General features: G+C 38.5%; 1 protein-coding gene across 1 annotated transcript in view; it reads left to right on the forward strand.

Moving 5' to 3' along the window:
• Positions 1-8,972, forward strand: part of LOC107739058 (AT-rich interactive domain-containing protein 5B-like) — a 48,119-nt gene extending 39,147 nt beyond the window's left edge. The window contains exon 4 of the mRNA XM_016551033.1: positions 5,548-8,972. Within this exon, the coding sequence (XP_016406519.1) occupies positions 5,548-7,629 (2,082 nt within the window). The 3' untranslated portion in view covers positions 7,630-8,972. The remainder of the gene's footprint in view (positions 1-5,547) is intronic.
• The last annotated feature ends 3,881 nt before the right edge of the window (positions 8,973-12,853 follow it).

Here is a 12,853-nt window from a genome sequence, read left to right on the forward strand (position 1 = left end):
TTTTTTTATTTGTTCTTATTTTATTACTGACTTTTTACTTGTGTTTTTTTATGAAAATAAAACTTTGCGTTGAAGAAAAGTAGATTTTTGTTTGTATAAGTAGATTTTTGGTCAATTGTAGTTCTTCGAAAGAAAATCGGAATCGGCAAAAATCGGTATCGGCAGATCACACTAACAAAAAATCGGAATCGGCCAAGAAAATTGCAATCGGTGCATCTCTAACAGAAATCATTCTAATATGCTTATTTGCTGCTCAATTATCAAATGTTATTGGCACTCAATTATTAATAGGGGCAGTCATGGCCTAATGGTTAGAGAGTCGACTTGTAACCCAAAAGTTGCGGGTTCGAGTCTCGGTACTGGCAGGGATTGTAGGTGGGGGGAGTGAATGACCAGCGCTCTCTTCCACCCTCAATACCACGACTGAGGTGAGACCCTTGAGCAAGGCACCGAACCCCCAAACTGCTCCCTGGGCGGCACAGCAAAAATGGTTGCCCACTGCTCCGGGTGTGTGTTCACGGTGTGTGTGTCACTACTCACTACTGTGTGTGTGCACTTGGATGGGTTAAATGCAGAGCACAAATTCAGAGTATGGGTCACCATACTTGGCTATACATCACGTCCTAAAAACAATAATGGTTTATTATTATGATTATTATCATCAATGTTGAAAACAGTTTTATATATATTGTAATTGCAAAAATGGTCTTCAGTGTCACATGATCCTTCAGAAATCATGCTAATATGCCAAAATTTCTTCTATTTTGTGAAAACTGTGATACATTTTTTAGGATTCTTTGATGAATAGACAGTTAAGAATAACAACATTTATTTGAAACTTTTGTAATTTATTTTGTCACTTTTGATCAATTTAGCGCATCTTTGCGGAATTTTTTTTTCTTTTTCTAACTCCAAACTTTTGAATGGTAGTGTATCACAGTTTCCACAACATATTAAGCAGCAAAATAATAAGAAAAATAATAAGAAGAAATTTTTGACATATTAGCATGATTTCTGAAGGATCATGTGACACATCTTTGCAATTACAATATATATATAATCATAATGCTATTTGTCTGCCTGACTGACTGCAGGCGATTTCTACACTGTGCCCATTTCTGCTATTTTCTGCTACACAAGGTTTCCCCACAGTTCCATTTTCCATAAGCTCCCTCTGAGTTTTGTTCACAAATCAATTTGAAAGAGATGAATTGTGGGGGAAATCATGACAGTGCTCCATTTTTTTTAATCGACAAGACATTTTGTGCACAGAGCAGTTGCGGTGGAAATGTTTTCCTATCACGTCTTAGAAACCAATATGCACTGGGCCAATGCATGCCACAGTTTTGTTCTTATAGAAACCGTGTGCTTATTTTTATCCATAAAAGCCAATAAATCCATGGTGATTTGCAAATGTCTCTCCAGTTAAGCGTAAATATGAAAAGAGGAGAGCACGACCGTGGAAGGGAATGAAAATTGAGTTATTATTTTCACATGAATAAGCAAATGATTACAGAGAAGATGAAAGGGCTGTTTGAAAATTTCTCTCGAATTGTCAAATTTAGACACATTTCAAAGCCGTTACGCGGTCTGTATTCATTTCTACTGCACATGAAATGACTAATAGGTTATGGTGTGGAAACAAAAAGGGCTGTTGTAGGTTCTTTTCCAGCTGCATGCCTAGCTCATCTGTCTGGTATGTTGTGTAATTTGAAAGGCCTCTCCAGATAATTGATTGTACATTGTACAAGGCAGAAAATGAAAATGGAATTCTCTGTTTGAAGCAGAGCCGATATGACAAGACTGGAGCGCCGAAAAGAGGAAAAAACACTTAAAGTAGAGTTATAGATCTCAGAGAGGAAATCTGGAGAGAGATGCTGGGAGTTGTCTTGGGGGCCGGCATGTCAGTGGAGTACATGAAATGACTAATAGGTTATGGTGTGGAAACAAAAAGGGCTGTTGTAGGTTCTTTTCCAGCTGCATGCCTAGCTCATCTGTCTGGTATGTTGTGTAATTTGAAAGGCCTCTCCAGATAATTGATTGTACATTGTACAAGGCAGAAAATGAAAATGGAATTCTCTGTTTGAAGTAGAGCCGATATGACAAGACTGGAGCGCCGAAAAGAGGAAAAAACACTTAAAGTAGAGTTATAGATCTCAGAGAGGAAATCTGGAGAGAGATGCTGGGAGTTGTCTTGGGGGCCGGCATGTCAGTGGAGTATAATCAGAGCATGTACAAATATAGGCGCGCTGCTCTGCTAAGAATCAGAGCATTGTAAGCGCTGTTAAATCAGTCCGTCTTCAGGCACCAAATACAATCAAGGCTATTGAATGACGTGTGCTGAGCCAACGGGCGGTCATGCCGTGTTACAGCTGGGTAATTTTGCCTGCTAGTTACTGGCTGCTTGAGGCCCCAAAGAAATTCCTGTTAACTTGTGCAAGTGTCCAAAGGGCGATAGAGAGAGCGACCCTACAGGTCAAAGGTCTCCATCCAAACCATGCAAATGCCAGAAAGAGAATCATTCTCATTTGAGCTTACCGAAAACCTCACAACTCGGCTAAAATTTATGCTATAGAACATATTCAATTTTAAAGCAGCATTCAATTTTGTTTATATGAAATTAAATATTAATATAATTCATAAATTAAACAAATGAGATGCAGGCTTATTATAGTTACTATTATTATAGTAAAACTGAATCATAAAAAATTGTTAATTGAAATAAACATTAACAAATAAAATTAGGTATTAAAAAACTTAAACTTATTTTATTTCAACTAGTTGCCAAAGCAACATTTCATTTAGTTTAAATTGATGTACTAAAAATGACTAAAACTGAAAAATAACTATTAAAAATGAAAAGCATCACTAAAACTTTATCTAAAATGAAAATGAAAATGGAACATACAAAAATAAAAATATATATTAAAATAAAAATAATATATATATTATAAAAATATATAGTAGTACCTCAGTAATACTAAAATAACAATGACGATGTATAGCCTTTAATTATGTATTTTGTAAAAATGATCATGATGATAATGTTTAATAATAAGCATGGCTTCAGTTTATTAAAGTCACTGTTCAAGATAGGAAAATAGTAATAATAATAATGGTTACAGATTATAAAATAATAATCAAAGAAACTAATTACCAGCAATAAAACAAAAAAATACAAGCAATACAACAAAAAAATATTCTGAAAGAAGTAATAAAATATAAAATAAAACTACTTGTCTTTATATTATGGGTCTTCAATTGTACAGTATTGTAAGTCATGAATACTGACTTTACACTGTCAGAGTTTGACACAATACACAGCGACAAGTCTATTAGGCTCCATTTATGCTGCAATGCCTAATGCACAGATCCAGTATTCTCTGTCCTGTCTGTTTACATTCACTTGAAACAGCCAGCTGTGTTTACATTAATACCTAATCAAGCACTAAGGACAAGAGCATTTTACTATTCATGTGTGCAGCTGCTCTTCTTGGAATGGTTTTATTTTACTATCAACTTGGTACAAAAGTACCATTAACATACACATTTAGGGCCCACAGTATAAATTACCATAAAATAGTGCTCAAAAGTTGTCAGATAGTAGATCAAGGCAATCATGCTACTTTCAAGCCTACAAAAACAAGCTGGGACAAGCTATTTGTCTCCGTGCTGTGTAATGTGATGTATGAACGTGCGATTATTCATGTGCAGTTGCACATTCATCTGGGTTGAGTGAGGAAATGGAGTGAAAGAGATGAGCCAGCCTTTTATTTGACACCAGCTGATGTCAAACATCTGTGCATCTCTTCCTCCAACACTGATAATGAATGGATGGGCGGTGCACGCCTCTCCTCTGCACCGCTGTCACCACTCTGAAGTTCCGGAAAGCATCTGCTCATTAGAGACACGTGAAGTTTGTCCAAAGTGCAAAGCTTGCATCATGCTCTGGATCACGGTGGATGGCAGCAGGTGTCGGCTGTCTCTTTTATGCGATCATGCTGACTCTGTTTTCTACTCTCATTTAAGCAGACTGCATTTAGAGGATTTTGGCATTGATTTGTTCAGCTCTGAAATGATGCAAATCTTACACAGCCTCATCTTTCATCTCATTTGTGTTAAAAAGCAGAAAGAAGAGTTATTTGCATGGGGAAAGCATTGAGGTAGCAGCTTTAAGCCTGCAGCTCAGCTCCTGGTGTGCATAAGCGCAAGGTCATCTGTTGATGCACACAACATATGCGCGTCTTGAAAAATACTTGATGTTGGCCATTTGCATGTAGATGCTGTTCTCACAGCATTCTTCGGCAAGTTTGTGTGTAAGGTTTCTACTGCAGTTATAAAGCTTTCTCAAACTCTTACAATCAAATCGGACCATCTAGAACCAACATAAGTACCACCTAGTCACAGTTTTCCCAGCATTGGGCAGACTGACATTTATTTGCATGCAAACTTAAAGGGCAAATATGTAGTTTCTGTGCTACTAGTGTCGCCAATTGCAAAAATAAAGCATATTTCAAGCAACCTTTGCCCACACCCCTACACTCATTACACCCTTAGGATTATTCTTTACCATATTTACCCTGTAAATAATTAAGTAAATTAGCATGATAATATCGTGTATCGGTGATTTCACTAGCTGACGATAGGACGATATGATTAAGGAGCATATCGCCCAACACTATCATATCCATGCCTAAATACTGTATCTTCTCTAAAGCTTTAGCCTGCTACAGTAGCCATGCCCCAAACTCTCACTAGGTTGAGCTGGAAAGAGACCGATGGATCTGAAAGAACCGCTCGAAATGAGAAGATATACCTATGAATGGCATACTGAAAGTTTACAATCCGAGATACAAATTTTAAAGTCCAATTCAAACACATGAATAAATACATTTTGAAATTCGATCTCAAAATCTCTCCCATCTGTCTAAAAACATCTGTTCCTCTGTCTGACTGGTTATAATATCAATACCATCCTCGAAAGTGAATGCTGAATTCAGTCAAAAGCAGACTACTAAGCATTCATGAAATCAAGGACCTTGAAACATACTTTGAGGTAAAAAGAGAATAATTTCATGCCTTTTTGTCAGTCATTTCAGTTTTCACCCTTCTCTTTTTACCTATTCACATTCTGGACTGCAGAAGTGTAGGCTACGCATTAGAGCAATATTCGCTTGATATATCTAAACTAAAACTATTCCACAGGTTAATGCGCAATAATTGTTTATGGTTAATTGAACAAGCATTAAAAATAGTTTAAACCCATTCCAATAATCATCTGTAAAACTAATTGGGATTTTTAGAAAAGTATGATTAAAATACAGTAAACTGAAAAATGGACGTTTCATTATTTCCTGAGTTTCAAAAATAAAATACCAATTAAAAATGTCTACATCTTTTAATATTGTATCACCTATCACCTCGGTCACCACATATGACTTAACTAATGTGTGGGTGTAATTGTGTTAGCATGAGAAGCAATGTATGCTTGCTTGTCCAGTTTCTTTGTGTAATTCTGCCATTAAGTACATTTCTATGTGTCTGTAGGGGATGGAGGACACGGAACAGCTCCAGGAGAAGCTGTTAGAGAAGCAGGATAGCCAGCAGTACCAGGCTCTAACCCAGAAGGACAGAGAAACAAAGAGTCCTATTTCTGAAGATGAAGGCGTACAACTAGTGATCAAGGATGAAGATCAACCTGTGCTCCATAACACATACGAGCATGCAAATGGGAATATGTTACCCTCACTTCCTCAAGATTGTGCACCACTCAAATCAGAGGATTGTGACGCATTTCCTGTTGCTGCTATGCCTCTGCACCATGGTCATCCTCGCCCTAACTCTCACACACCGGAGCAGTGGCAGCATGGGATGCTGGAATACAAGGTGCCTCCGAGTGCCCTTGCAAACGTTGAACAGTCTAGGCCAAAAGAGGGCCATAATCAGGTGGGAATGGTGTTGCCCACCCTAAAGCAGAAACCCCCCACATCTCCAGAAATCCCACCTGATAGGGCTGAGCCCCCTAAAAAAGAAGAAGCATGCTTCAATTTTAATCCCCTCCTCTACCCTAGGGGTAATCCTGGCATCATGTCCCCATTAGCTAAGAAGAAGATGCTGTCCCAAGTCAGTGGAACAGGACTGCGTAATAATTACCCATACGGACCCCCACCTCCATTAGTCAGTAGGAGGTTGTCCAGCAGTAGTACAGAAGGGTCTTCTTCTGGGCAGCAGAACTCCCAGGCTCCTTCCGCTGCAGAGACCAACATGGTGAACAAACGGCCATCAGTTATCCAGCATGCTCAAAGTTTCAAGTCCAGAGGTAGTGAGGACAGGAATTCCTCAACAGAGGGCTCTCAGAAAGAGGGGTGTAGTGTGGGAGATCAAATTCCCCAGCCACAGCCTACCCCGATAAGAGAGCCATACCTTATGAGGGCTGACCCCCATTCCAGCATGGAAAAATCTGCTGAGATGCCTCGTCCTGGCCAGGCTCCCAGCTTCCTGAGTGACTTTTATTCCTCACCTCACCTACACAATCTCAGCCGACAAACCGAGCACCACCTGTGCAAGGAGCAGATAAGCAAGTATCTTAGTGGAGACGTTTACCCTCGGGACTGTGAGACCGCCCAGGGCTTTCCACCAAGCCAGCATCCCGACAATGTGGGTTTGAATTACAGTGCCCGGCTAAGTCAGAAAGAAAAGGGACCTCCTGCAGAAAGGGTAACAGAGGAGCAACCAACTGATTTGAGTCTCCCAAAATCCTCTCCGCACAAACTGCCTCTTTCCACATCCTCTCTCTGTGGCATCCCACATCCCACAATACAACAGGACATTAAAAACTCTTCTCTCTTTCAAGCAGGCAACAGTCAGAGCTCAAGCATAGATTACCATCCCAGGGCCTGTCGTGTTCCTCCTATGACTGTGTCCATGTCTAAAAAGGTCCCCGAATCTCACTCAAAGATTCTGGAGAAAGCACACAATGGCAGAGGCGAAGAGTCCTTGGGATGCAAAATCGATGAGATGGCTCGGCCCATTCTGAGCACCAAAAGCAGCCCACAGAATATCTGCACTGCGTGGCCACTGAAAAGGACCCTTGAGGATTTGGAAAACGAACCTTCGGAGAAGAAGATCCGGGCTGTGACACCCTTGCACTGCTCGACACAAAGAGACGGCCCAGGGAAACCTAGGACACCAGAAGCTGAGAGTGAGTCCATGAAGCATGCAGAACTTACTCACACGGCGCACATCAACAGTTACACATCAGAGGGCCACAAGATCCCCTTCCCCTCCCACCTGTTCCAAGGGCTGTATCCAGGGACATTTGTATCTCAGGTCCAGGACATGTATGAAAGCTTGGGCTCCCACGTTACCCCAAGTTACTCCTATCCACTGCAGTACTTGAAGAACCCGGCTGTTCTGTCACCACTCATGCCCCCCTTCGCTATTCATTCCTTAATGATGCAAAGACAGTTCCTGGCTGCCAATCCCGCCCACATTTACAGGCACCAAGTGGGTACCTCATACGGGGACATTCTGCACCCTGGCCTCTACCCCATTTCGGCCCTTCACCCCCAGCCAGCTTTCAGTCCCCCTCAACTCTCTTCAGTGCACCCCAGCACTAAACTTTCCTAGGTGATTCAGTCTGATATTCCCTGGCCGGACCTGCCCAGCCCATGCTTAACTCAGACTTGATGCTCCCCAGAAAATCCCATCAAGCATGGTCACACTATGTACCCAACGAATAGCAGTGTTTTATAAACGTTTTAACATGGGAGCAGTTATTTCTGTTATTTACCTTCTTGCCACTCAAGTTTTTTGATTTGCACTTTTCTTTGAACAGGGGCCAACTGGGCTGATTGTGGCTTGTTCTCACCACACTGTTTGAAAGTGTCAGTTGGCTTGTTCGAAGATATGTTGCCTTGGCACAGGTGCCCAAGTGGAGATGGGCACGATGTCCATGGAGGCATCCAAAGGAAAGTCGAGTGACAAATCAGAGCAATGCAACAGTGCTATTTCAGTCCATTCTGAGAGCTCTTTTATCTGAAACACTATGATACGATAATGCAAGAGCTGCCTGGGTAAATGTTGGACCTTTTCACATTACTCTTGACTGTAAATTTTTTGTTGCTGTTGTTGTTGTTCTTTTTTAAAAAATTTAACAATGTGGTAGTTTTATATGTTTATTTTTGAATCTTACAAGGGTTAAGCAATGAGATATCACATTTGATAAAGTTGCAAAAAAGGGACCCGAGTATTGCAGTTTGGTGTGTTACACGGTTACATGTACATAAAACAAACTAAGCTTTCCTTGAAGGAATCTTAAATGTCAGTGATACAATGTGAGGTAGGCTTCACAAGCTTCTTTGACCACTGTCTGCTGGCCTCCTTTTCAGCTACTCTCACACCCAGCCAAGCTCGCTTCTGATCACCAGAGCAATGTGGAATGTGTTTGTCAAATGTAGGACTGAGGTGCTTGTACATAACCTTCACAAACTGAACACATTTTGTATCATGTTCACTCGCTACTGTAATTTCTGACTGCTCTGAACTGTGGAGCTAAAGAGCGATTTTGGATGGTGAGAGGATAATGCAGGACTACTTAAGTGTCAGAAAGTGAGTTTTGTATTTGCTGGTGTACACTTGCTTACTCAGAGGACTTTTTATCAGGAGATACAACTGAAATTTAAAACTACATTTGGGGAAAATACATTTTAGGAGCACTTAGAAAAGCCCACACAGGCTTTTCCATCCATTTCTGTTTAAGGTTTGCTAACAGTTAAAATTTTAGATATTGTTTGAACTTTAGGGCTGTAAGTGCTGGCAGCAGTCAAATTTGCGTCTGTATTAAATTAAGTGTAACACTTGCCAGAAAAGAGTTTTTAATTATAAAAGCATGATTTCTTTGCACAAAAGATTTTGGGAAAGTACCAAGAAAATTTGAAAAGTAACTCAGTTCTCCTAGGGTAATCAATTATATTTTTATTTTTCCTTTTTTTTTTTGTTTTGATGTATTAGTTGTAGAAACTAAACTTCAAGAAATGTATTTACTCCAACAATGTTTGGGGTAACACTCAAGGTTGCTATGTAACATTTTGTAACGAGTAATAAACAGATTTATAACTTAATAGAACAGTTCATCCACCTATGTTTTCATAATATTTGCCAAGATACTGTATATCTAACAGAAATACTAGCTACCTTAAAGGGATAGTTCGCCCAAAAATGAACATTTTGTCATCATTTACTTAACTTCATGTTGTTCCAACCTTTGTTTTACATATAATGAAAGTCAGTAGGGTCCAATGTTTCATTGTATTGACAAAAACAGCTGTATTTCACAATTAGTGTTTCACAGAGGATATGATGTCATACAATTTGGTATAATACAAGGTTGAGTAAGTGATGATAGAATTTTAATTTTGGGGTGAACTGTCCCTTTAAACTTTCATTGTATGGGATAAGTGTGCACATTATTCAAAATATCTCATTTTGTGTTTCACAGAAAATGTTTTACATATTATTCACCTTGGGGCTTAAATGGTGATTAAAAATGAAATTTTAGGGTGAACTACTCCTTTAAATGAATGCAATCACTAAGCCTATTTCTCTGCCCTACTTTGCATACTTTATGCCATAACCATTGGCTAGAAGAAAAGAGTGTAGCGTACTGCATATTACTATGGATTAAAATGTGTTTAAGAAACATAATTTGTTATATATGTATTGACAAAAAAATTTAACTAATGTTTATCTATATATACCGCAGCCATGTAGAGATTTTCACACTGCCCTACAGTACTCAAGCTCATATTGAAAAGGCACTGTACTAGGACACATCTGCTCTAGTTTACCCTATTCATTATAATTGTAATGAGCACTGGGAATTTTGTGGCCCCATAATTAAACTGTTTGTCAAGAGCACTTAAAGTGTCTCTTTCAGTGTAAGATTGTCACAGCCAGCTGCACATTGGAGGTTAGAGTTCAAACTTGACTGTTCATACTTCAAAAATCTGGCCTAAATCTTTTAGCTGCTACAGGAATGCAGTTTTGCCACCTTGCTGTAAGGTTAAACACTGGTCCATTTAAAGCCATTGCCACTGTGTTTTGCCACAAGATATGTATATATAGCATGCTATGGTTAAAATAGCAGCAGTGGACCAAAGTATCCACTCTATAGTTAACAACTTTATATTTCATGAAGCGTTTTAATATATGGCATTATAATAGTTTACTTGTCCCACAGCTGGGCTTTGCTTACAAAAGAGTCATAAGATTAAAAACCTTCAAGTTGACCGTGGCACAGCAAAACGTTTTGTACCAATTAAAACACTTACTAATACATATTTTAGGAGAGCAAGCTCACCATGAAACAACTGCACTTCATTAAGATATAAAATACACTCTAAATGTTTTCCAAGCTTTTAATACCCCCTCTAGTGGTTGAATTAAATACAACATAATTACAGACTGCTGTGTGGAAATTTGGCTTTGTGGAGCCCAGAAAACTTCTCAACACCATTTTAAATTGAAATTATTATTCGTGAGTACATCATGCTGGTGACATGTAAAGTTTTTGTTTGATGACCAACTTCCGTTTGGGAATGTAGTTTAGAATTTGGTCGTGAGGAAAAAAAGCATGATTATAAGAACAGCACTGGTCCCCACAGCCCAAAACCACCACGTGAGGAAAAGTGCCATTAAGTGTTTCTCAAACTCAGACAAGGTCGCCTGTTGACTCAGAAGGAAAAGGCATCTGACGCCATCTCTGTTTCCTGCCTTTGAATGTTTCTGTAATTAAAATACACATTTGGTGCAAAATGTGGAAAGCCTTGGCTGTACCACAAATTGTTTCCACACTGGAACATTTACATTTATATACACGTCCTGTTGAACTGCAAATAACTCAATACATTTATTTATGATTGTCTGTTTGTACCCAACCTTAAAAAAAAAAAAAAGAAATAGCTGACAGCTGACTTCTAACCAGTTGCATTTGTTTTACATTACATTTGATGTTTAAGTTAATGTTACAACAAATAATTGTTCTTACTGTTTACTCCAGAGGCTTTATAAAATTTAAAATCTTTTTGAAATGCTTCACTTAATTTAATCAGAGAATGAGTTCACAATCTGAAATGTGCTGGTTTCCCATCCACCTCAAGTGCTAACCCAAGTGGCTTCAGTCTACTACACAACTGAACCATTACACTCCTTCAAACCATTAAAACGGAAATAAATCCTTTAAAATAAATCCTTTGCACATAAACCTTTGTACACATACATTACACATGTGCATAAAGACAAATGGCTTGTGCATGGTCAGACTCAACAGTAAAAAATGAAAGGCAAGTGCATAGAGGGAGAGAATGTGTACAGTAAAATGTCAAATAAGAATTCAATAATCAAAGAAACATCAGTTTGCGTCATATTTCCTGCAGCACCGCTTAGCTTGAGCAGAGCGCCCCCTGCCGGTCAAATGAGAACACTGTCAAAAGCATTTAAGGCATTAGCCTAAAGCTACAACTGCTATTCATTCAAGAATATAATTTTTGCAGTATGTTTTTACATTGCTTAAATTAAATGTAAAAATAAGCACAGTGCGCCTATTGAATGACAACAATATAAACTGAAAAAACAAATTATATAGATCAGTGGTTCTCAACTTATTTAGCTTCATCAAGTGCAAGCCTTGACAAAACCTGTTGTACAAAACCTGATCCAATCACAGGCTCTGTTATACCTCTGCAATTGAGGGTATGAGTTCATTTGTCACAATTGACTGTGACTGTAGTGACAGGACTAGAATTTGTGCCTTATCAGTATTTAACCAACCCAATGGACAATAACTACTGTGCTGTGCAGAGTGGAGGCAGTTCATTGTTTGCCTGTCCTGGTGGCACAGCTGTTTGTGTGAGCTCTACCCTCAGCAACGGTGCTCTGGTAATCTGCTGGCCTGTGCACAATACAGCCAACTATTCAACTGTTCTGCCCACTAAAATACACCGCTTCACTTTGCGGTTGTCTTTGTTTTTTTTGTTTTTTTTACCTTGTAAATCATATATTCATAATGTATGGTTTTGTTCAACTTTATTTAGTTGAATATAACTAATAAGGATGAGTTTAACTATATTTTCGGAGATTAGATTTTGGAGTTTATTTAATTTGGAGTTAGCTATACTGTTGACAGATTCTGTCAATTAACTACAGAGAGTTATTGACTTCCCTGTATCTAACCTTCTCAAAGCAACCCAAAATAGGCTTCTAAGGGTATTTTACCATCATAGTTCAATGGAAGATAGAGTGTGCTGTAAGTGTTATAGTCAAACAGTGAAATATTGTGTTTATGGGAAATAGAACGCCATGGAAAATGTATATTAGGAAAATTACTAAAGGGCCTAATACAGAACCTTGGGTAACCTCATATAGGTAATTGGGGCCTAGGCAAAAGTGTTAACAGGCAATATTCTAGTTTTATGATTGGTCATAAACAATATGAATTAATTTCTTTATTGAGTCCATAAAAACAGCATGAGTAAGTATGTAAAAAGCAGCACTGCAGCTTAGCAAAACTACAAAGGTAGAACTAATAATCAAATTACAGTAACACTTTACAATAAGGTTCTATTAGTTAACGTGAGCTGACATGAACTAACAATGAATAGTTGTATTTTTATCAGCTAATGATAACAAATATTAATAAATGCTGTATTTGCTCATTGTTAATCTTAGTTATTAACCTTTTGTAAAGTGTTACCCAAATTACAATAATAATATATCAATGGACACTTTTTATGGAACACTAGCTATATGCTGTGGCAAATAAAGAGAGTTAAAACATCTTTCTCTATGGACCATA

The sequence above is a fragment of the Sinocyclocheilus rhinocerous genome, unplaced genomic scaffold (genome assembly GCF_001515625.1).
Source record: "Sinocyclocheilus rhinocerous isolate Xijiao unplaced genomic scaffold, SAMN03320098_v1.1 scaffold1066, whole genome shotgun sequence".
Classification (NCBI taxonomy): Eukaryota; Metazoa; Chordata; class Actinopteri; order Cypriniformes; family Cyprinidae; genus Sinocyclocheilus; species Sinocyclocheilus rhinocerous.